The sequence below is a fragment of the Ambystoma mexicanum genome, chromosome 6p (genome assembly GCF_040938575.1).
Source record: "Ambystoma mexicanum isolate Mex_15411 chromosome 6p, UKY_AmexF1_1, whole genome shotgun sequence".
NCBI classification, from domain to species: domain Eukaryota; kingdom Metazoa; phylum Chordata; class Amphibia; order Caudata; family Ambystomatidae; genus Ambystoma; species Ambystoma mexicanum.
The window spans coordinates 1,103,706,231-1,103,732,430 of NC_090935.1; the positions used below are offsets into that span (position 1 = coordinate 1,103,706,231).

The following is a 26,200-nucleotide window of genomic DNA, read 5'->3' on the forward strand; positions in this document are numbered from 1 at the left end:
TTCGGCATGGTACAAAACTTTGAATCCCATAAAAGCGAACAAGGGGAGCAAGTGTTGTGGGTGTGTCCCCCACTTACATTACGTGAAAATCGGGGGACAATTGAAAAATGAATGCATCCGACATTTTTGTAATAAAAAGCTTTCGACTTTGCCGTATTCTGCCACGTTGTTTTCAGCACCGCGATGTTCACGTAGATCCCCGGGAGGGGCTTGTTCATCTCGGTGACGGCGCCGTCTTGGTCAAGCCTGGGTGAATCGTGTGCCTTTCACTGACGTATCTTGTGCCCCTCCGTGAGTGCCACTTGTGCTGCTCATTGAGTGAAGGCTTGAGAAGCTCATTTTGCTGAGTGGTAGTGCGCGCATACCATTGGGAAGCTTGTGCATGTCCCTGAAGGGGGTAGTTCCTTCCCTCACAGAACCCCTTCTCTTTCTCAAGCCACCTGTTTGCAGAGCACCCTTGGCATTTTATAGCACCCTACTCCTGAGTGCCTCCTGCTTTTCGCTCTGCCCTCTGCACCTCACTCTGCTCCCTGCACCTCAGTGTGCTCCTCTCCTGCGCCCCTATTCTTCATAGCCTGTCTGTCTGCTCAAAGTGCCTGCCCTGTCCTTGGTAGTGACACATACTCCACTCCGTGTTCTGCCCTTCAGAGTATCCCTTAGAGCTTTCGCTGCCTGGCACCCACCCTCCACTGTGCCCCCTGCCCCCCACTGCGCCACTGTCATTCTCTGCCCATTCCTAACGGCTCAACTGCCTTTTTCTAGCGTGGGCCATCTTCCTCATAGCACCACATGTGCCTTGCAATGACCCCGTCGGTGCTCCAGATTAAGGTTTGAAAGTGGGCGTATTTTATTTCTTATTTTTTAAAGTTGGGAGTAAAATTATTTTTTAGTCAGTAAAAATGTAAGTTGAATTCCCAATGAGAGTATTTTATGGGCGAGAAGAAATATATGTTTTAACTAGAAGACAGAAATGCTTAAGGAATAAGGATGTCTTTGCACCTTGCTATTTATGCACTTTTAAAGCTACACGTTTACTTCTTCCCATCAGGCAGTAATAATAGTAGTTTCTTCCTGTGGTACTATGTGCACTACTGGTCCAAACATATCCATGGAGCTTTGTGGGTGACAGCAGAGGCACACGGCATACGTGCCTATTTCCTATTTTTATTTTTTGGGAGTATTTGCCTATTTTTGGGGGGGAAAAGTGGTCGATACACCCCTTATCTGAAGGGCTGGTCCCCGTCCATATCTATGCCCCTCATTGAGCCACTACATCACCCCTCCACCCCCTGTTCCTCACAGCACATACACCTTTTTGTAGTGTCTCCAGGCCCTGCCCTCCTGTAAGAGTTCATGAGTGCTTTGAAAAGACTTCTGACAGCGTAAGCGCTAAAGAAAAATGAAAACAATAAATGAGGCCCTTGCCCATCACAGTCCCCCTGTCCCTCAATGTGCCCATGCCCCTGCTGGGCACTCTCCCAGCCTTTCACTATATTTTCCCTGCCACTTTTCTATCATAATGGCCAGTGTCCATGATAATGCCACCTGTCGCTCACAGGGTTCTCCCATGTGTCCTTTAGATTTCTTCCCTAAGTGCCCCTAATGTGACCCTGTGCTGCCCAGTCCCCTTGCCCCTCACATGGCTCCTCACCTGCTCCTCACAGTGGAAGTAATGTCTAACTTCCCTCGAGGGATTTAACCCACGCTATACTCGAGTATACTTCACCACACTCTCCCCTAGTACAGAGCGCTCATTCCCATACTGCCCAGAAGGGTTCATTACTGGGCTCGTTCCTATCAAAGCTTCTCATTATGCAAAGGTCAGCACTATTGCCTTTGCCAATGCTTGTTTGCCTGCTAAGCTGTTGCAGGGGCCCCAGCTGCCTCACTGTGGCATCAGGATATTGCTTCAGCTGTACCTTCATTTGTGCAAAACCGAGCCAGCTGACACAAAGTGGCGAAAGAGACCACCACGTGCATCCCTTCCGCAGCCGCGTGGACGCTTGCCAATAAACACTGCCGCTGTTTTAAAGGCCTTGTTTTCACTATAAGTTGGTGGTCTCCAGGAGCTGGCCCTTGCTTGAAAATTCCCCACACACGTCCTCAAAGAAAGTAACCATATTTATGTATTGCTTTTATAAAAAAAAAAAAAAAGAATCCTCGGTATTAGTCCTTATGAGCTTTTTTATTTTTCTGTGAGAGCTGCTGTAAAAATATCAGATCCCGCCAATGTCTATTAATGTCTTTCATTGGCTCCCAGTGGCTGCAAGGATTAAATTAAAGACCCTTTGCATTGTCCACAAGGCTTTCTGTGGCCTGGGTCCAAAATACCTTCAACTCTCTCTCCGCAAATACCTCCCCTCTCGAGCTCTTCGCTCCTCTACCTCCAACTCCCTAGGGTCAGTCCTTTTTCAAAGAAACAAGCTGGGGGTAGATCTCTGTGTTCAGCTGGGGCTTCCCTCTGGAACAGCCTCCCTGCCACTCTGAAACTCGAGGAGAACCATCTCTGGTTCCGAAAGCACCTGAAGACCTTCTTATTTGCTTCTGCCTTCTCTCCTGTTGATCTGTTCTGCTTAGGCAACGTGCACCTGGTTACCCCCTGATTTCAGGCCCCTGTACTTGCTCACCCTGCCACACACCCACACTGCCTCCTGGCAATCCCTGCACTTTGGGTCTATATCTGTATCTGTAACCCTACAGTCCCCCCTTTCCCTGCACTTATCAGACACCCCCTGTCTGTACCTTTACCTAGCACTTGCTGGCTGTACTACCTTTTGTTGTTCTTCATTCATATGCTCCGGCCCTTCCACTCCCCCCTGCACTTGCGTGTTCCCAATGTCACTGGGCCTAGTAAGATTGTTGTTTTTGTGCTCCGTTGTTCCCCTCCTTTGCCTTGCTGCGCCCTGAAACACATGTGTATGAGCACAATACAATTACAAATAAAATATCAATTTCTAATTATTTATTTATTATTTTGTTTATCTATTTCTAACGCGCCGTAGCCCGTAGGCATCATATGATATGTTATGTTGGTAGCTTGGCCAACCAGGGGCGAGAGAACCTGGGCTGTATTCCAAGCTAAAGGCCCACATTCCGTCACCCTCTGTTTGACGAAGCACTTCGCATGGCAGTGATAGTGAGGTCTAGGATACTGCCTTGTTTGTGGGTTGGATTCCCTGTGGTGTGTGTGCACCCCATTCCTCTGTCCCCTTCCGGCTCCTGTATGAGTGACAGGGTGACAGGGGTGTAAACATACATGCAGGTACACTGGCTTCTGCAGTCACTTCTAGATGCCATTGTTTGCTTGTGCACTGTGGTGGAAATGGAAAAAATGTAAGGGGGATCCCACAAGGTCTGTGGTCGGGGCGGTGTTCTGAGGAGGCAGAGTTCAGAGGGGGCGGAGCTGGCAGTTGAACTCTCCTCAAAGGAAATATTCAAAAGAATAGTTTAAAAATGGTGCAGTTTCTTTCATGCTGCTTCTTTCCAAACTCCGCACTATACACCAATTCCACTTTAAAACACTTGTATGGCAGTGGTACCCCCAAAATATGTTATTGCCACTTTGAAATCACTTAGGGATCCCAACACCAGAAAAATAACCTGAAAGATGAGATTTACCAGTAACTATGCTGGGAAAACCCAGCAACCTATAGCGCAATATTCCCTAGAAAACCGAATGCAAATATGAGACCTGTGCTTTGATGACAATTTTATGTGGTCTTGTGGATAAGCGTCAACACTGGGAATGTGACAACCTGCGTGAAATCCTGGTAGCCAAACACATGAGCAAGCTTGGTGTGTTAAATATGAACATCTGAAAATAATGTAGTTAGTTTAAAAACTATTTTTTGTGATATAATGGAATTGGCCTGGAGGAGGGCATTTATTTAGCCAAGAGCCGCAAGAGGCCCCAAAATGCCACTGTTTCTAAATTGTTTTAATTAGAACTTTAGGTGGAAAACATCCATCTGGAAGGTACCACCGAGCCCTTATTATACTCCCAATCCCCATGGGATGGGCCTATTTAAAATGTGGCTGACCAGTGGTGTAACGGAGCCATTGAGCGTGTGGGCACTAGAGCATTCTTTGGTGGCTCTGCGATCGCTCTCTCACCACTCACGGGCCCTATCCCGCCAGGAAATGTTTTCCGTGTTGGTGGCTGGCTGTCCCCACCCCAAGCTCAGTTGTGGCTGCCAGGACATAACGCCTCTCTGCCCGTGTGATGTTTGCCTCGGCTGCTTTGTGGGCAGTGGTTCACCAGCAACGGGTAGGGGGAGACCAAGCTCTCTCCTACCTCTTTGGCTACAACAGGGCGTGGCTCGGGTTAATCACTGAACTGCGCAGCCCAAGTTTTGTAGACAGTGGTCAAAGTGAGCGGGAGCGGTGCTCCTCTACTTTTTTTAATTAAGCTTTACTGTTCCTGTACTTTTATTTTTAAAAGAAACCATTCCGGAATTGTTTTGTTTTAAAATAAAAGTGTAGGAAAAAGGTGAAACGTGCACTTTCAGTGCAATGCACTGAACATTCCCTTAAACAGCAGGCGCATGTGTTTGAGGGTTTGCATTGTGGGTAGGGAGGGCATGGCGATGGGGTTTCTGGTGAGTGAGCACAGGCAAGTAGGGAACATAGTTTCACTACTTCTTTCCGTACACTTTAACCAGTAGACTCTTAACAGCTGGTTTCTAACCAGATCTCCCATGATTGATCGTTCCCTGATAGGGCCCTGCTCATGATTCTGCAGCTTGCTTCAGGAGTTGGCGATTCCATTGCAAAATTTCACCTGGACACACTTGCTCCTATAACTGGAGGGACTTCCACTTCCACAGGGCCTATGAAAAAGTTGTGCAGGCGGCGGCCTCGGACTTACTGCAGTCCCGGCCCCCCCTAAGAAGCCCTTTGAACTTGTTTGACGCTGCAGGTAGGGGGGCAGAGCCAGAATTGAATAGCAATAATGCCGCCAATATGTTGCGTGAGGCCCCGCCCCCCACTCCAGGACGAAACACAAAAAATGAGTCTTTCCGGCACACGGTCAGGGCTGAGGCAGGCCGGGTGCTGAGATCTGGCGAGACATGTGATGCCGGATCTCGACCCCGGCAAGAGCCGGGCCATTGACCAGCACTGTGCGAGCAAATGAAGTGCTCACTCTAGCACAGGTGCGGGAGACCATTTATGGGCACAGAGCAAAGCCACACATCTCTCGCCTCATTATTTCTGTGTTGTGCCACAGCCGTTCCAGCTCTGCAAAGTCCAGACTGTGGTTATGTCCCCTTTAAGATTGTGAGTCATGAGTCCGTCATGACCGGCACCCAATAAAAGGAGCCCCAGCCGGCACATGCAGCAGTACAGCGGCAGACTCCATGTCTGGCACTTCTGTCTCCATGTCTCCTTTGGGCTTGCAAGTTGACGTGTGTGCCCACGGTACTGCAGCCCCCTGCGGATCAGGGGGATCCCATATCTGAGTGTGCAACCTGGGTGCCCCCAGGCCACTGCCCAGCTGTGTGCTCATAGTCAAGTTGAAAGCCCGGGTGCCCCCGGTAACTGGTTCTCGCCGTGTGAACACAGCAACTGGATCCCTGCTGGGTGCCCCCAACACAGATTAGGACTGCCCGTGTGCCCACGGTGCTGCCCCAATAACACACATCTGCAGCACAACACAATGGTTAGCCGTATCATGCCAATGTTGCCTTTTAAATTCTACTTCTTCCATTGTTTTCAACTGTGTCTCTCATGCCATTTTGATTGGGAAGTGTCCGGATGCTGATGTGTTTTCAGCCTGGCTGTAAGCCACCTCTCCAAACCTTGGAAGTTGACTCAAGCTTTACTGCCATTGCACACGGGATGGTGTCGTCATTGGAACCAAGGACACATGCCCGTTTGATTGGTTGGAAGCACACTCTGCATCATACATGTGTCTACACCTTTAACATGGTGCACAGTCATTTGTGGACCTCTACACAGTCGCAGAGCTTTACTCCTTTGGCCACACGCTATGCTTATGAAGCTTTAGCCTTCAGTTTTAGAGTTTTAAACCTCCTCTGGGTGGGGAGATGAATGGGATTTCAAGGAATGGGGTTAGTGTGAAAGGGGAAAGGGCTGGATGGAAGAAGGTGCAGGGCAGAGGCCCGGGCGGAAGAGAGTAAAGCAATTGGCACACATTTGTGTAAATGCTCTCTGCCGTTTTAGCTGGTGTAAAAAGCAGGCAAATTCCATAAGAATCCAAAGCATTTGTTCCAGCGCGAAGATATCCTACTGGTACACCTGCATGCAGATTTGTCTGGTGGAGTGAATGGGTTGGCAGAAATGGCAACTCCGTTCCTTGCCCTCGCTCTGCTATAGAAATGAATGAAAATAGGGCACGTCATAGAAAGAATGTATTATGGTTTTTCCATTGTACACACTCATGCTTTTTACTCTACACCATGATGAACCTGATCCCCGGTGCACATTCTGATGGCTCCTTCCATCTCAGACAACACCACTTCCTGTTCCTGAGGAACAGGAAGTGGACAGGGGTAGCCATGTTTAGGCAGGACCAAGTAATGCCAGCACGGCGGCAGGCAAGCACGCCCCCAGGAGTGGAAATGTACATAAAGAAGATGTTATTAAAAGATCTAGATTTAGAAGCGGTCTACTGGCTCGCCTTCCTTAGTTCAAGAACACAACATTCTCATGAAGATGTTTCACACACAGATTGCTATTATATGTTACATGAAAGTGTAGAATGTTGCACAAACATTTTGTGATGTGTTACTTGTTTCTTCTGTCTCCTCAGTCTGCAAACTCCCCCTTTTTACACCCTTAAAGGGCCAAGATAAGTCTTCTATTTTGGCTGTTCTTTGTTCTTGTTCGGAACTACAGCGTTTCTAATTTCTATAAAGTAGGATTTCTCGAGCGATTCCAAATTCCGCAAGGAGTTTTTGCCTTTTCATGAAACCATAAAAGATGAGCAAAATTTGTACGCATGCACAAGCCATCATCGGGCGCACAGCCCTAACCGTAGGAGGGATCAGGATGGACCACAGTGTGATCTGTAGGTTGCCTTGGGCCCGCCTGAGTGGGTCTGCGGGAAGTGCTCAAGCTGATCCTTGTCTGAGGGGGTATCGTAACATGATCGGGAAATCCCTTAAGGTGCCTCGCTCGCTCCCCCCGGTCTGCCTCTCTTACTGAACTGCAGCCCGTTCTTACATTTGGTCCTCCCTCAAACACATGGCAGTACATAGGGAGAATTCAGTGTTGTTCCTTGTTCCAATCTGCACATTTCTGCTACTATCGATCGCACAAAGGCACATTTTAAAAAAGCTAAAGGAACAGACAGATGTTCTAAAGTTGAAGAAAATATTGAAAAAGAAATTCTTCCTCCGGTGATAGCCTCACATCATCTCCCAGCATTCCTCCTGTCTCTCTCGAGTATGTTGCAACAATGTTCCTGGCAATTTAGCCGATGGCCAGAGGTGCTCACCAGATTGTGCCTGCTTACTAATGCTATTTGTGCTTTTATTTGCAGGGTAAATATGTGGTCTGCTTTGACCCTCTGGATGGGTCTTCGAACATTGACTGCCTCGCCTCCATTGGAACAATTTTTGCCATCTACAAAAAGGTAATCACGTGGGTGGGTGGACATGGATACAGTGTACAGTGCAATGCTTAAGCGGAAAAGCAAAATCAATGAATTAAGAATCAATGAATCAATAAAAAGTTATTTGTGTTTCTGTTTATGTCTGTGCTGGTCATTTGGTAACAGCTGACTGTAGAGTTAGGGGTGCTTCAGTAGATGGGTTGGTTTGAGTTTTTAGTTACCATGGTTATCTAAAGCAGGATCCATCCCAAAGAGAGCCCAAATGCACTACGATAACCAAGAAAATGGGCAGACGCGGTGTTCATGGAGGTCTTTTTTCACTGTCCCGGTCAGTAACTGTTATGTTACCTGCGAGGTGTCCAGCAGTCTTAACATTTGTACACCCTGTTTACACATGGTGCACAGCTGACTTGGCCACACTATTGGAAGATACATATTTTGATACTCTTCCATTGTTTGTGTGTTAGCCTTATATGTGTGTGTGTATATATATATATATATATATGTATATGTTTGTTTTTGGAGATGCCTTTTTCATTGATGTCTTTTCTCCTCCCTCCCCCGCCTTTTTCCCGTAATATTAAATTAAATGTTCATTATGTTTTTTCTTGGTATATCATATTTACATTCTGCAGTTTAATTTTTAACATGATGCTTTGTAATACTTTTTTCAGAGTTTGGTGCTGGCTCTTATCATACAGCTTCATATTTTTTGATTGGATTCATTTTTTGGAGCTCCTTATCTTTTACTTTCTGAGTATTTCCTGTTTGTATGCTTGAGATGTTTACTGTTGTACATTTGTATATCTTTTGATGTCCTTCTTAGTATAGAGTGTACTTAATTCTCATGTTTCACGTAGTGCATTGTGCACTTTAGCATAGTGCACTTGTTTGAACATATGCATTTTAAGCACTTAGCACTTTATTTCTCTGGCGTTATTCAGCAGGGAAGTAGACGGTGTGCGTGCATGTATACAAGTGGTTCTTCCTCCAATTCTACTTAATCACGACATTCAAAGTCTAGATATGATCAAATTCGACTGCGTGCATCTAATTGGATATCTTGCCTTTTATGATTGTTGTAAGACTCACGGCGTGCTGATTATCATGCAGCCAAGGTCAGATCTGTTTATTATGTTTTACACACTTGCCAAATGCTGGTTGCTGCAAATGGAATGCACCTTATTTTATTCCAACTTGTTCAGGTATTTCAAGTGTGAAAGGCTTTTTATTTTATATGCTGTGGCCAAGCATTGTGCATTTTATCATGGTAAACAGTTTTTGCACATGTGACTTTCCAGCAAGTTGTACTTTATTCCACATATTAATGTCCCATGGGGAGTCACACTTCCACAGGCATGTCTCGTTCAAGCACTCCGAGTGTAACACGCGTGTTACTCATGGGATGTTGTAAAGCATTAGCCACTTTATCATGATAACATGTTTTTGCACATGCGAATTTCCAGCACTTTGCACTTTATCTGGCTTAATATGCACACTTTATTGTTACTCATGTTAGAATGTTTGACGGCAGGTGCTTTCTTTGTCATATAATTTAAAGAGACAAGTCCATACGTTTTATACCATTATATAATGGTCGATAGTTTTCAACCTCAAATACTTTCACTCATTGTCACTTGTTAAGGCATTAACACAATCGAAGGACTATGTTGCTTCAGGATACTGTAGAGTTTAGGTGTAAAGCCACACTGTTGCATCCGTTTCCTTGCACGTGATCAAGCAACACGTTTGCTGCGAAACGCGTTGTGCGCCGTCCAGAGGCGTAGCCAGGATTGTCTAGCAAATGGGGCCTGATGCTAATGTAGTTGGGCCCACTGCACTGACAAAAATATCTGTAAATTTCCACACAGCGATATATCAATCACTACTGCGCGTTAGGAGACCGGTTATGCCGTTAGGAGACCGGTTATGCTTGATAGCATCAGTGTGACTGTTGGGGGGAATGTATCGTACCAGGGATCAACTTCTCTAGTTACATCTTGGATACTAACCTCTCCAGTCAATTGGCCCTTTGGTCAGGTGGGGCAGCTTTTGCATTACAGGCTTCTTTAATACTGGAAAAGAGCCTCATCCCGGAGGCCGCAGCATTAAGTGGCTGTCAAGAGGTAGGTATGCTCCCACTCACCTACATCCATTAAATATATGCGTGGCTAAGCATCCAGCGTGTCCACCAGTATCTGTGGGTGTCAACCACTAAGCAACTTGCGCAGGGAGAGGAGGAAGGATGCAGATTTACTGCTTTGGTTCATGACCTCAGCAGCTGATGCCTACAGTTCATGAACCACAGAGTCTGGATCACGTAAAGCGATTGGATTTCTCCCCCACACACACACCCATAGCTGCCCGGACTACTCCTGAATCGGCCCCGAGTCGCCTTCCCTCTTCTACCTTGGGCAGCCCTCCTCCCTTGGTTGCTGCACCCTCAGACATGCGACCATGTCCTCAGAGCCCTTGCTAGAGGATCGACACCCTCAATGCCTGCTCCACTAACAAGCATGGGGTGCACGTGCATGACTTATTGCATGACAAACAGATCGGTTTTTGGGCACGCTCTGAGACCTGGCTGTCTTGACAACTTCATGTTGGTCGATACTTTGCTCCTAAAAGGGAAAATAAAATTCAACAGGAAAAACAAGCCATTGAGGGAATTGCCCTGGTTTTTCCCCTCTATCCCTGCAATGCTGATTTTCACAATCCCCACCTCTTGTATTGAATCCCTAGTCGGCAGAAGCCTAACTCACCCTAACACTAGTCTCTCTATCATCCCCCTGACGATTCCACTCGGTTTGTGGATGAATGGACTGATTTTATCCGCATCCTTAAAAGTACATAGGCCCTGTTGTTAGTTTCCGGTGACATTCAATACCTGGTTGGATTGTCCCACTCGTTTGCCCCCTTGCCTTTATCAAGGCATGTGGTTCTCTGGCTGTGAAGATCTGGCCTGCAGGACGTACCCAGTCAGGAGGCAGATCCTTGGTTGCCAGACAAGCCTCTCCACCAACTAACATCCTAACCACTTCACTGTTTTGGTCAGACCATCTTCTTCTTCCGTCGTGGTTCTGTAGAGTAGTAAAATCAGGCCATAATGAGCAACTGGGCAGTGGGCCCGTTACTGCGAGACCTATGAACAGCCTGTCCGCTCTCTTGATTGCTGGTGCTTTCAAGAGCCCCATGATAGTCCTGGGCACCTTGGGTCAATACTTGCCAGCCTCTGCCAGGAAATCAGAAGATCCTTGGACATCCCGGCACTAGTGTTGTATGTATGTATGGGATTTACACAGTGCTAACCTAGCTAGGAAGCGATGGAGCACTGCTCAGAAGGGACTCGTCTGTGGGTGGCAAGTAGAGTGCAGACGTATCACAGGAGTTCTGATGGGTAGAGATGCAGGGGATGATGGTGCTCTAGTGGTGAGAAGTAATCCTGGATGGAGCCTTCAGTGCTTCTTGGAAGGTGCCTTGTGTGAGGGATGCGTTAATGATGTTGAGAAGTTGTGTGAGTGCTTTACCTATGATGACCATCACAGCATAGGAGGGGAGGATGCCATATTTTCTTCTGCAGTAATTATTCTGCATTCGGGCCATCTTGACATTTTGTGGGCTGGTGTTGGTGATCCATCTGAGGTGTGTTTGGCGCTGTCAGGGTGTTGCCTTATCTTGACGATCTTGTTTATGAAGAAATTGCTGATGCCATAGCATTTGTCAGTGGATTGTGGTATTGCAGGGTCTGGCAGTGCGCAGGTTAAATGCTTTATGGCTCGGAAGATCATACAGCTCTCTCTTGTTGGGTGCTTCCATGATAGTTGTTGTGTAGTAGTTTGCATTGGCGGTGGTGAGGAGTATTCTGCATGCTGAACAGAGGTTTGCCAGTGTGATGAGGTCTTATTGCTGTGGGATTTCCTCCAGATGTTTTATCTGTGGGTGGTACACTTGTTGTCACTGTGTTCCTGTGTGTACCAAGGTGTGGAGGGCTTATGTTTGTTCAGTCAATGTTTCAGTGTTTGTTGGGTATTGATGGTTTCAGGGTGTGGTTGAATGCTTTGTGCTGGGTGTTGACCTTCTCTGAGGGGTCGGACGTGGAGGCCAAGGTAATGCCATTTCATTCCAGTGTGCCCATGCGAAGTTCTTGAGGGTGCAGTGGGGTGTCTTAGTTTAAGCTGACCGCAATGTGGAATAGGAGTGGTCGAGCATAATGGGTACGGCTGCTGGGAGTGCCTGTTCCAAAGGTAGAGGGGAAGGCATCTGACAGCTGTAGAGGTGGTGAACACCAGCTTGAGTGTGTGGCATTTGTTGTGAGCTGTTTCTGTGACATGTCGCTTCATCTCTGCAGTGTTGATTAGTTTGAGTAGACTGTTTTTGGTTTTCTCGGTGGTATGGCTCCAGGGCAGGTTGAGGTCTCTGAGGAAGATGTCAGTGATCCAATAAATGTAAGCCTCATCCTAAGACCAATTTATGGTTTGACACACAAGTTGCTATGCACAGGAATTGGGCTTTAGAGCAAAACCCATTAGCCAGATGCCAAGGAAGTCCCCCTCCACTATCATCAAGAATACTGTACTGTTATCTTGCTGCAGAAAAAGTCCTTTCTACATGATCGCATCGCTCTGTCATCAAACGCTTCAACTGAGTTACTTAGAATCTACAATGGACAAAGAATTTCTTCAAGCCATGCCTCCTCTCTGATTGCCTGACAGGCGCCCTCTCGTTTTATGTGGAGACCTTCATTTTATCAATCTCAAGCCTGATTAGTTCTGCTAGTTTTGCTATCCCTGATACTTGAACAGATGCCTCCCTGTCTGCTTTCACCTCATCACTGAATCAGAAGCAGCAATGTTGATGAGCAAGTTGAGAGCCTCATCCGAGCAGGTTGAGCCCTTGCCTCAACCTTATCTTCACTTGCTAACAGCTCTGTGGAAGATGGTATTTTCCAGCATGACCTGAAGAAACTATGCATCATGCTGCTGCATAAGAAAGCAACTGATGTTGCTAATCACCCAGCTGATTTTCACCCAATCGCCAATTGCCCTTTTCTTGGCAAAATCATAGAGAAGGTAGATACTTGATACTTGTTTCAGCATAGCGAGGCAGGCAACCTCTCACATGCTCACCCGCCAGAGGGATGGAATCAGCCTTCCTCTTAGGAAGAGATTCCTGAGCTCATTGGGTTCCAGTTCTCTAATCGTTCTCCCCTCCTGGATTTCTCAGCGGCCTTTGCCACTGTCATCCACGTCACTCTCCTCAACAAACTTGAGACTTACTTTGGCATAACTGATTTGGCCCTTGATCTAATTGCAGCCTTCCTGGCAGGCTTGGCGATCAAAGATGGGTCAGTTCCTTTTCTCATAAACCTGACTACCCTGGCATGCAGAGTCCCTGAAGGATCCATCCTTTCTCTGTGGAGATATTACATTAGCATATCCTAAGCTTGTGACGGCTTTCATCATGCCTCACACGGGCACCTTGCAAATGTGTGTGGATGATATGCAAAGTGCATTGAACCTCAATGGCTATCTTGATGATTTTCACCATATTACTGTCTGTTGACTCCAAATCCAGGACTGGATGATTGACAATAGCCTTTCTCCCAATGCTTTGAAGACTGAAGCCCTCTACCTTGGTCATAGCATTCCCTACTTCCTCCCTTTCTCCTGGCCCCCCTGTGTCGGAACTCTTGAAGAATTCTTATTTCTAGCTCCATATCCTTACACGCATCCTCCCCCTGCTCAATATGACAAAATAATTCTAAGTGATGCCTTCCATGATGCTCTTACGCTTGGGCTACTGTAATCACCTCCTGCTGGGCTTCCCCAAAAATCATCCAACGACTTCAGACAATTCAAAACAAAGCAGGCAGACACGTGCTGGTCCTCAAACCTTGGGATCATCTCATTCCTTAATTCCTCTCCTTGCTATGTCTCCCTATCAGCACGCCCATCAGTGCCTCTCCCACAGAGCCTGTGAGAATAATGGTTCGTTCTACCTCAGGCGGACATTCAGAAAATTGCTCTCATCCAGACCATTGAGCTGCTCTGGCTTGAGGTTTGTTGTAGTTGCTGCCAACAGGAAACACAAACTGGGTGGCAGGAATCCTGAGGTTTGTGAAGCCTCCCTCTGGAATCATTTACCTGGACGCGTCAGATCCGTGGAGACCTGTTTCCATTTCCATATAAAGAATTGAAATGCTTCTTCTTAAGGAATGAGTTTGGTCGGGATCTCTAGGTTGAAGAAGTTGACCAGTGTCTCTCCATTCACTCATGACTCTGTGATGCCTCTGCATCTGTTGTATGCACTACCTTGTCATATGTACTCCTCTCCAAACTTTGCATCTTATCATGTATGCCCCTTCTTCATTATATGCAATTATCCCCTGCATTTGACATCTTATTGTGTACTTCATGTCTCTGTGCTCTTCTCCGTTTCCCCTTCTGCTGCGCTTAAATGATCTCAATGTTTCCAAAGCCCGTGAAGACTTATGCGTCCCCTTACGCTTTCCCTTAGCATTGGACACGCTACAGAGCGACTCTGTTCACGGTCGGCGCGCTACAAAACTCAAATAAAAGGAAGATTTCAACGAATACTACGAATGTGCCAATTCACCTAACTAGACTGTACAATATTGGAAATGAAAAATGCAAGTACAGCGCCTCCCATCATCCACTTGCCTAACTATACCTTTACAGAGAGCTACGATGGTGTACGCCATCAGACAAGATGGCTGAAACCTCCAGCTGTATTGAGTGGGAGGGGTATGGCTTTGCCTCTGAAGAGTTGGGATGGGGGCTGATATTATGTAGCTCCAATGGAGTTTGGGGTCCTGTAGCTCTGATGTTGAGTGGAGGTACTGTGGACAGACGAGGATAAGGATTGCAGGGTGGGGTGGGGAATCGTTTTATATTGATGAAATGTGAATAAGTATCTTGGTCGCCAGGCGTGGTAAGAGTGACATGGCACAGCGTGTATTGTGGCTGTCTCATTATATGAGTCCCTGGTTGGAAATCTCCCTTGCTAGTTCACCTTTACCCCAGCTTGTGTGGGTTGCACAGATTTCCTGTTAGTGACAGTGGACTATTTGAAGAAGCTGCTGTAAGGGGAAGTGCTGGCGATTGCTCAGTATTGTTTCTTCAGCTGATCTGTACTGCCTTGCTTCCTGGTAGTATTGTTATTTTACCCTGCATCCTGTTTTGTGTTCATCACCACTATTCACAAATATACTGTGTTATCTATCATGCATGACTGTGCAGTGTACATAGCTTGTTTTGCTTTTGCCAAGGCGTGCGGATGCTGTTCTTCTCACCGATTGGCCCTTACGTGAAACGGAACAAGCATGCTGAAAATGTGCGTCTCTTACAATGTGTAGGGTGTGATTATAAACAAAACCTCTCCATTCACTAACCAAGAACGTAATGCCACTGCTTTGCTGACTTCATTCAGGTGAATTAAAAACAAGTGCTGGAAAACTATATGCTGCACAACAGTATGTGTGGTTGACTGTGGTGTTGGGTAGGTGTTATGCTGCAGTATTATTGTAAACATGAGTGCCAGGAAATCATGGAAATGGCCGTGGGGGGTGGTATAAATACTCATGACATGAAATGACATAGCATGGCATGACATCCAGAAGTAAAGTAAAGCAAAATAGCTACACCGTTCCCTCTTCAGACTTCATCCTCCAGTTGCCGTGCCCTTAGATACAAACTCTCTAGACGCCGTCCAACCCTCTCCTCCCCGCCACCCTGTACAGCTGCAGCCCTCCTCTGTATCCCACACCCTGCTGTATATCTGTTCTGTAAAGCACTCTGTTGTGTATCTGTATTGTTGTAGACCTCTGTGTAGTGCTCTGTTGCTTCTCGAAGCTAGGTCACACTCAAAAGTATCATAATTACCATAATTATAATATTTGTTTTCTACCTTAACCTTGACTGTTGCTTTCCACGCCCATTTTGTACTTTCCCGTATGTCACAACGGTAGTTTCATGAGCCCCGTGTCAGGATCTTGCTGTAATGTCAATGGCGGGAAAGAAAGAATGAAGGCACATACATTAGCCAACATTTCTCAGACTTTTAGGAGGAGCAGGAAACTCTGTTTAGTTACTCGCTTTATTTCCTCATGATGTAAACAAGTTTCTGGGAGGACGGACTATCGCCCTTCTCGTGACTCAGGTGGCAATGAGCAATGATGGACGTGGTCACGCCCTCAACGAATGATGTCTCTACTTGTACATCTTGTTGTGAAATGAAACACTTTTTCTAACAATGAGGAGGTTCAGCTTCCATAAATTCTCTGTTTTGGATTCCAGGCCAGTGATGGCGAGCCCTGTGAACAAGATGCTTTGCAGCCTGGCAGGAACATCGTGGCAGCAGGCTATGCCCTCTACGGGAGTGCCACCATGATGGTGCTGGGCACTGAATGTGGGGTGAACGGTTTCATGCTTGATCCGGTAAGTGAACTACTCTCAGCCGATATGATCTTGTTATGATATGTTGATAAGCGTTGATGCTATACCATGCCTGCGTCCACCGCAGTGCTCTTGAAGGATTGGACCACACGCTGTTTGCCCTTCCAGATGTGGTGGCATCATTGTAGTATTTTACGTTATTTTCATTGAGATGTGGGCGTTTTAGCTCCTTGTAGCCTTCATTTCCTTTACTTCCACTTGAGAGTAGGTGCCTGAAGCCACTCAGTGATATATGTCTGTACTCCTAACCGAAAAGGGAGGGGGTGTAAATTCTCAATGTAAAATGTTTATGACAATCGACCCTTCAAGTTTCTATACCACATGTGACTGGGAGAGGTTTCTACGACCTGGTGCCTACCGGATTAGTAAAATGAAAACCATTTTAGGACATCTGTCAGGTCTAAGAAGACTAGGGGCCTCATTACACGGTAGGCGGTAACCATGGCGCTATAAGCGCCATGGTTATTTTACCCTGTCCGCCTTGGTGGATGGCGGAATTAACACCCTACTCCAAGGTGAGCGGGGGCGGTAATTCCCCATTCACCAAGGCACTTCCCCATTCCCTTTTTTGCCCCCATAGGGCATAATGGGAATGGGGAAGGTGCTAATTACGGTACCACAAATTGCGGTACTGAAATTAGCACCAAGGTCCCTTTGCGGCACCCTACTTTAACGGTTGGTCAAACCAGCCGTTAAGGTCGGGTCCCTCAAAGGGAACTCGTAGTAAGGCGGTAAGGGTTTACCGGTATCGGTGCCCTTACTGGTACCGGTAAACCCTTACCGTCTACCGTGTAATGAGGCCCTAGGAGACATGAGTCCTCACTGACGGTGATTCTGAGCGCATCGTCCACCGCTTGGATGGTTGCAGTCTCAGTGTTGCATTTGCAGGGGGCGGGGAGCAGCCAGACTAGTATTCACGGAGGAGGTGAAGCTGTTGATATTCACAAGTAGTTGGGTCACAACTACGTTCTCAATACGTTTGCCGATTAATGGGAGGCTTGTGATGGACTTGCAGTTGAGGTCCTCTGGGTCAAGCAAGGGTTTTTTGAGAACAGGGCCGTATGAGACCTGTCTTCAACATGTCTGGGAATGCATCTTCACTGAGCGAGGCGGTCAAAATACTGAGGTGTGCATTAAGTGCTGGGTCAGTGAGTTGTTTAATGAGGGGGGCTGTGAGGAAGTTGTCTGTGTAGGTAATGGGTTTGAGTGCAGTGAGTGTGTCTGAGAGATCCTTAGGGTAGAGGAGGGTGAAGTTGGTCCGGAAAGGCAAGTGCCCAAGGGTTGGGGATGGATTTCAGAACTCTATCTGGTTTTGAGGTATCAATGTGACCCTCTGATTTGATCAATTTTGTTAATGAAGAGCCCTGTGCATTGGCACTTGACTCTCTCAGCGTTCTGCTGCGTGTTTTCTGAGATAAGTATATAAGCCCAGTAAGGCTTGACTGAACAGGCCAGGACCTGTGCGCACACAGACACACACGTCCTACAATATCAAATGGAACGAGCCACTTCTGCCAAGATGTAGGCAGACCACGGAACACTGTGACAACCTACCACAATTTACTTCTAAAAAAGTCTGCCTATCTGCATGTGACCCAACCCTGCAAACTTGCCGCAGATGCGACAGCCATAAACTATGCTCCGTTAACACGGGCGACAACTAGCCCTACTTATAAATATCTCGAATAGTAACACTTGGCAAAACCAACCACTGTGTATTGAAAATTTAGTGCATGTTTTTTTGCCTTGAGAAAGCCGTCTTGGGCGAAACTAGTAGCTATTTGTAGACCATGTTAAATTATTTCTTTTGCCACATTATTTGATTTACGTAACAAGTGTCAAAGGTCCCTTACTAACACTCTCACCCAAAGTGAACATGAACGTATATGTCAACTGAAACCAGAAGTATGAGTTTATGTTATTAATAAACTAAACACAACATTTCTATTTACTATATTTTGAGTTTTGGAGCGCCTTCCCATGGGTGAACTTTTAAAAGAAGTATACCTACATGCATGTAACACATGGTTGTGTGTTACCCACCCTGCAGATAGCTGCACTATTATAAATATAATCCCTTCTTACAGGCAGAGCCATATGGTCTGACAACCAACCCAAATGTTAACCTTCTGCAGTGGCTAGTTGAGGTAAAATGGTGGACTTTAACACAGTGTATTGACAGGGACATTTGGACACTGCCAACGGGCAGGTAGCAACTATTCTAATATCGTGGTAATGTGGCCTTCAGCCTTCACAAGAAAGGCAATTGATCTCTTTTCAACAGAGTGTGGAAGCATCTGCTCTTTGCACAAGTGGACATTTCAGGACTTTCAGAAATGTGCCTATCCAAGATGGCAGTTGGATCTTTACACATATATCATTCCCTCCATCATGCACTCCAACCATCACACCACGCCCCTTTCACAAACTTCTACATTGATTTACTCTTTGTGAAGAGTTTGGATGCCATTGCATGGATGCATGGACTTATCTCAATGCATTCTAAAATCCTCCAAAACCTTTGTGTAATTAATTCTTTGCTTTTTTTTGCTTTTATAGGCAATTGGGGAATTTATTTTGGTTGATAAGGATGTGAAGATCAAAAAGAAAGGCAACATCTACAGTCTGAACGAGGGCTACGCCAAATACTTTGATCCTGCAGTAACGGAATACTTAAAGAAAAAGAAATTCCCAGAGGTAGTTGCTCCTATGTGGTCAAAGCTAAAATAGCACCATGGCTCACTTCTTGGCACAATAGCTTATCTTGCGACTCTGATGGTATTTTACATGCTATAGTTTATATGTATCTTTCACTATCTGGAATGCATGTGTTCATGTAAAGCAGGGGTCAGCGACCTTTGGCTCATCAGATGTTTTAGACTTCAATTCCATTAGCCCTAGCCAGCATAGTCAATGGTGATGGATCATGGGAGTTGTAGTTTAAAACACCTGAAGAGCCACACGTTGAGAACCCTGATGTAAATGTTGTGCTCAACAAGGTGTTAAACAATGCAAACTATTGATATAGGAGATCCCCTGCTAGGTCAATGCCATCTACACTGCTCTACCTATTAGAGGGTGTAGACAGACTATCCTGCTATAGTGCTGACAACCCAAGTGATGAGCAGACATACGTGATATTGCTTCCTTGCCCTTACAAACAGGTCTATACTATTTATAAAAATAGAAGAAATATCTCAAGAATATGAGATAATTGACCAAGGACAGGGACATCTTGGGGAAATGATGTGCCTCATTGCGAGTTTGGTGGTATTGGCAGTGCTAATCCTGCCTAAGTGAATTGCTGTACTTACCACCAGTGGTGAGGATAATTCACAACCTTTATTACTGGTGCCTTTGGCTGCCCATTCTGAAGTCCCATCATTCTGCATATGGTAAAAGTGCCAGCATCACTGCTGCCATTGTAAGTGGAGGAAAATACCCCATTCACCCCTAATCAGATGGAGTGGTTAAACAGGGGGGTAACACTATTCCTGCCTAGGTTTACCGCTACCTCCAAACTAAGGCTACTATACACTTTGGAAGAAGTTCATGTTTACTGATTAGCAACATTACTGCAGTGTATATCAGTATGTCCGACATTACATGTTTTCCAAAATATTTCAGGGTTCTGTGTAGATGCGGCTATTGAAGTGCTGAACAGTATTGAAGATCAAGTAACTAGAGCAGGGCAGTTTGTATGATTTGCATTAGAAAACATGAGTTTTACAGAAAGACAAAAGGGAATTCAATGGTACTGTGTTGACAAGATAAAGGAACATGCATAGCTTCTGGAACCTTCTATCATTTATTAGTTTATGCCTGACTGTGGACTGGTCGTAAAAGAGTAATATTATGATTAAATACCAATGATCTTCAATAGGGTAATGGTCGTCTTGCCTGGTGCACTTGCTAAGTAAGCAACATGCTTACCTTTTGTTCATTGTCTGTGATCCTGGGGGCAGCAACACAATCTCCTCATGACCTTAATCTGTGCACATGGAGAGCACGTTCCTTTCTCTCAGGCCTCTCCTTGGTTCAAGATCCGAGACATGGTTCCATCCACCTGCCTTTATTCTGATGTGGTGATTCCTGGTGGCCCTCTACGCTGCCGGCAGTGGATGAGGACAACAGTTTTGGCCATCACTGGCAGCAAGGCTTGGGGTGCTGGCCTGCCGGTGAAGGGCAGAGGGTGCTCTTTCTCTAGAGCAGTGGTATTCAAACATTTTAGTGCTGAGCCCCCACCCCCCCTCTTTGAGTAAACCAATTGTTGCCAAGCCCCCTTGAGTAAAAATATTGTTTCCGGGGCCCCCTAGATGCATATCTGCTTATCCTTTCCAAAGAGCTTTGGGCCCCCAGACCTCCTTTGGGCCCCCCCAAGGGGGGCCAGCCCCACAGTTTAAAACCACTGCTCTAGAGGATTATTGCACAGAGATTTGCATCTAGACCCATACAGATTTAGAAATACCTCATGAAAGTTGGGTCTGCCCAGATACCCAAGTCTCCAAGCCAGACATGAATGGAAAGGCAATGATATGATGCCCCCTCTTGATTGTTTATTCTTCTGGTTGCTCTTGGCAGGATGGCACTTCTCCATATGGAAGCAGATACGTGGGCTCGATGGTGGCCGATGTGCACCGCACCCTGGTGTATGGAGGGATCTTCTTATATCCGGCGAATGCAAAGAGCCCGAAGGGAAAGGTAACGCGACACACCTGCAGCTCAGGCTTTAAGCCAAGCGCTCTTAATAAGACACTGAGTCACAGCGCCATGGGTGGGATTGTTTTGTACTGTTTGAGCAAATTAGTCTTTGCCCGCCTTGTGCCCACATCTCATTGCTGAGCAAATCAATATATTTTGGCTGGCGGATTCTTACTGCAACTGCTTGCTCAGCAGAGAACTTTCCCCTGCTGTTAAACATTGACTTGAAACATTGCTTACACATGAAGATAAGACATGACCACTGATTATGGTCAAAGTGTTTGCCTTGCAGTGTTCTCATCACACACATATGTTAGAAAGTGAACACATTTTCAAAAAACAATGAAATACAAGAAATAGGTTTGAGACATGGTTATTTCATATAAAGAAAAGAGCACTCACAGGTGTATCTGGGTAGAGATTTCTGGGAAATGTATGTTGAGAAATCAGGCCACAATCTCAATCTTAAAGAATGATATTGAATTTGTCTTGGACAGCTCCGTCTTCTGTATGAATGCAACCCCATGGCCTACATCATGGAGAAGGCCGGCGGTATGGCCACGACGGGATCGGAAGCTGTGCTGGACGTGAATCCTGACAACATCCACGAGAGAATGCCCATCGTCTTGGGATCCCCCGATGACGTGCAGGAGTACATCGATATCTTCAAGAAACACTTCCCCAAGTGAATAGCGGCTACGTTTGGTAGCAAAAAGGAATTCTTGTCAGCAGGTGGACCAAAGCATGGCATGTGCAATATTTCTCTGAGAGACACGCCATATTTCTGTGAAATGAAATATTTTAGGACCATGCGTTTTACATTTTTATATTCTGTTTCTACTGAAATAAAGAAATCTACATTACTTTGGAACTATGAACATTTGGGAAATTAATGTGTTGACTAACATACTATGCACGAGTGGATGGGTCGGAGTGAAGATAATTAAAAAAAGACATTTGCAGTTTTGTTAAAGCAGTTATGGTAAATTGTTAGCAAATAAGCCTCTTGATTCAGGTTATTCAGGGTGCCATGTGCAGGATTCAATAACGACTAATAATGTATTTATTTATTTGTTTATGTGTAATGCACCGACGGCCCGCAGGCATAGGGGCACAGATATGTAGACGAGGACAAATAGAAAACCGACAGTGATCACAGGACGGTTACATGTACCAGTTCAATGGGAGGTTCAAGGCTATATTAGGTTCTTCCTTAGGAGTTTACTTGAAGAGAAAAGTTTTTAGCCTCTTCCGAAAGGAAGAAAGATTGGTGTCAAGCCTAAGGCCGGTTGGGAGATTGTTCCAGCAGGTTGCTGCCCGGTTGGGGAATGCTCTGCCCAAACCATTTTCTTTTTTGTGTTTCACAGCTTTTATTAAACCCTTGGCTTCTGATCCTAGAGCCCTAGATGGGTTGTGAGGTGTGATTTTTGGATTTCAGATAGACTGGTGCTTTGCCATGCAGGCATTTATGCGTCAGGCAAAGTAGCTTGAATTGTATACGGTCGTCAATTTTCAGACAGTGAAGATCGCGTCTGGCTTCACTGATGTGTTCGGTTCTGCTTTTTTGCTTGATTGTTCTGACCGTGTTATTTTGGATCAATTGGAATTTATGCAGACTTTGTTTACTGGCGCCTACCAGGAGCGCATTTCCATAGTCCAAGCGTGACAGGATGGTGGCTCTAGCTATTATGGTGCAGTTTTTCTCACTGAGCAAAGGCCTGATTGCTTTGAGCAGTATTATGTAATATGTACAATTTTTACTGACATACATGGCTTGGGCATCGGCATTCAGTGATGCCTCCACGGTCATACCTAGTGCTTTAACCTTGCCCGAGACCTCAATGCGGGATTTCTTGATTTTAAATGCTTGGTATTCAGGGGAAAGTTTGGCCCGTGCTTGAGCGGAACCAAAGACCATTAGCTCAGTCTTGCTACCATTCAAGCACATCCAATTGTTGTCCATCCAGTCTTCTATGTTTTTGTAGAGTTCATTCAATGCTGTACTGTCCTTGGCGTGGTCCCCACTCAGTTCTATAACCAGCTGAGTGTCGTCAGCGTAGTTGCTAACATGTATGCTGGCTTTGGAGGAGGAGGAGGCGGATTGGCTTGTTAGCACCACACCAACCACGTCCTGTACTTTGGCCCACAAGCTAGTACATTAAAGGCACATTTTTCCAGTCAAAAACACAAAACATCGTAATGATATTTCGGAATAATAGTATATGATTAACAATGTACAGGGGATTACATAAAGTGCAACAAATTGCATCACATATAGACATTGTATATAATAGTCCTAAAACATTAAGTATATATCCTTTGAGACAACAGAACTCAATGTTATTTATGTACATAGCACCATGAAAATAACAACATTAACACTGTACATCCTGTAACTATCCTCTCTACTGACCCAAGCAGGGCCGTCACAAAGGGTTGGGGGGCAGGAGGGGCCTTGGGCATCATCCCCTGAGTAGAAGGTTGGACATTCCACCCGTGTTCCTTAGTCACACAGCTGTTGGCTCCACAACAAATAGCATTGGAGACTGCAGGGCTCAGAAGTGATCTCTGCTGCACCCATTATTGAGCTGACAGCTTAGACATGCTGAATGACGAGAGAGGACTCCTCTCCTGTCAGTCAGCGTGCCCACGTTGCAGAGACCCACAGCATGAACACGCTGACTGACAGGAGAGAGCCTCCTCTCCTGTCAGGCAGCGTGTCTACATGCCGGGTTGAAGGGAGGATCATCCAGTCCTCCCTTGGTTGTGCAGGTGCTTTTGAAGGGTGCATGGAGGTAAGATACCTGTTTATTTTATTTTAAATTAAATGTGTATGTATGTGTATTTAAATTAAATGTATATGTGTATGAATGTACAAGTGTATGTTGGTGTTTATGTTTGTGTTAGTGCTGGGTTTGGTTTTATGCATGCAAGAAGTTGTGTGAGTGGTGGATTAATGCATGCGTGAAACTGTTTAATGTGAGTGTGTGTGCCAGCCCCCAGCTCTAAATTTAGTGTCCCTGTGAGTCTCTAAATTTAGGTGTGGGGACACGGCATTCATTTTACTTTGGGCAATTAGGTGGCGCTTAATAAGACAAAACTGCTGCATTAGAATACAGACAGTGGTGGAAATTGACTTTTTCTACCGGAGCATTCCACACAGCACAGGAGAAGGAGGCAGCTCCAATGAGGGGAGGATTGGGTGGGTGTAGGGCAGGTATTTTACTCACCCCCATAAACATTTGCCTCTTAGCCCCTCAGAAGATTTATCATGAACACGTAGAAAAAAGCCCCATTTCTTATAATGTTGTCAGCAAATTACAAAATCTGCACCCCTTTTAAACCTACACCATGGACATCAATATTTCCAGTACGGTGCAACATTGACAAGGGATTTCACAGGGCTACTGCTCAGACATTCAAGTGGTCTTGTGGAGGGAAGTGTCTCGCTTCTAAACCTAGCAACCACGGTTCAAATCCCTGCCCGACAAAAACACGAACGCACCACAGCATTCTAAAATAAATGTACAGTGCACATAGATTTCCCAGGATTGTGGAACCAGATCCGGGAGACATATTTTGCTTGATCCCAGATCTGGGAAGATCAGGCCCAGTGTCAACACTGAGCACAGATAGGGAGAAATGGCATTTGAGGAGGGACACAAAGCTTGTATGTGTTGTTTTGTTATTTGCTCACCCAATGACTGTTCATGGCTATCCTAATCCATTTGGCAATACCTACCCAGTTCCTGATCCCCTCCAGCCAAACCACCTCCTCATGGGAACTCATGAGCTAACTTTAATAAAGCCTTACCACAAAACTTTGCACTCAAAGTGCCTGCCAGTGTTTTCTAAAAGGAGTCTTCTGAGAGTTAATGACTTAATTGGAGTTGTATACACGCCACTGGTGTAATAGAAATGTCTTAACCAGATCTGCCTTCAGCCACTTGCTTTAAAAGCACCATGCATGTCGTTCACTAAAGTCGTGTTAAAAACAAGCATTGGCAAAGCCAACAGTTTTGGCTTGTGCATAAGTATTTGCCATTTGCCAGGCACTCAAACAATTTTGCACCATCAACGGGCAGTTAATACCAATACAGAAGTGCCTTTCCCATGCCTACAAGAAAGCCCACGCGGTTGGCATTGCCAGTGCTTGTTGTTTACCCTTGATGCACAGGACCATGCCTCAAGGGTAACGCAAACATAAGTGTTACTAGGTGGCTAAACTGGACCACATTAAATAAAGGCAAATCTAGCCAGTAATAACACTTATGGTGCACAGCTAGTCTGGATATACTTTCTGTGGCATGGCATTTTATTGGCTGACAGTCCCTATATGGTAATAATGACATATATATTCGTGCAGCCTGCATGGACATACATGTGAACTGCCAGCATAAATATATTTATTTACTAGCATTTGTTGTGGGCAAAGGCGGCATGCAATGTTTTGAAAAATGTTCTTGTGCACGGTTGATCACTTGCAACTATCAGTTTTCCATGTGCTACCATACAAAACCAATTGCAAACTGTATGGCATTTTGCCCAGAAAGTGCTGTAAAATGCACAATTTAAACCCAATGTTTCCAACATTTTCTTGAGCGTGAGAAACCCCCACAAGCACTCCTTGTTTGGTTTGGGCTCCCTCACTGTGCTCTGTCGATCCTGCATAATTGGTGCAAACATTTTAGCCTATTCAGTTCACAAATTCACCAGCCTCCACTGTACACCATGTATCTGTTGTGTGTTTTAATGCACACACAGGGCAGAGGTGCTCCTTAATGCTGGCATCACACAACTCATACCCTCATGCCATCCTATATATATTTATGAACATGATAAAAAAGTTAGTCTGGCATAAACCTTTCTTCAGTAGATAAATCTAACTATGCTCTGGTTGATTTGCAGTTGTAGTAATAAACCATATTTGGGTTCCTCTACACATAAACTCAAGGTGTTTTCTCACGTCTACTGTCTGCGATGATGCTGCCCCTTGGAGCGTCAGGGGCTCTATAGCAGTAACCCCAATTAACAGCAGAGAGAAACACGGGGCCCATCGAAAACTCCCCACCGCAAGAACGGAAGACTCAGCCATGGGGAAACGTTTACCGTCTTTATTATTTAACAAAACCACATGGATCACACTAGAAAAACATGAATTATCTAGGGTTCTCGTCTTCTTAGCATGCATTACTGTCTTGATATGGGCAAAATCTTCCTCGGGGCCAGCCCTTTGAGAGCAAAAAATACCAAATTCAGCCCAAAATACAGGTTCTATTGTGCTGAGCAGTGATCTCATGCTAGTGACAAATGACACCTTCAATAAGCTTTAGTATTTTATTCTAAGCAGTGAATTTCATATACATTTGGGATTCAAGTTAGAGAAGATTACAAAGCATAAAACTTAGAGAAATGCAAAATATAGAGAAACATGGAACTTAGATAAACA

General features: G+C 45.5%; 1 protein-coding gene across 1 annotated transcript in view; it reads left to right on the top strand.

The window, feature by feature from the left end:
* LOC138510209 (fructose-1,6-bisphosphatase 1-like) overlaps positions 1 to 21,629 on the top strand; it is a 50,409-nt gene extending 28,780 nt beyond the window's left edge. The window contains exons 3-7 of the mRNA XM_069625710.1: positions 7,505 to 7,597; positions 15,892 to 16,032; positions 18,610 to 18,747; positions 20,632 to 20,751; positions 21,249 to 21,629. Of these exons, the coding sequence (XP_069481811.1) occupies positions 7,505 to 7,597; positions 15,892 to 16,032; positions 18,610 to 18,747; positions 20,632 to 20,751; positions 21,249 to 21,440 (684 nt within the window). The 3' untranslated portion in view covers positions 21,441 to 21,629. The remainder of the gene's footprint in view (positions 1 to 7,504; positions 7,598 to 15,891; positions 16,033 to 18,609; positions 18,748 to 20,631; positions 20,752 to 21,248) is intronic.
* Positions 21,630 to 26,200: the final 4,571 nt, after the last annotated feature.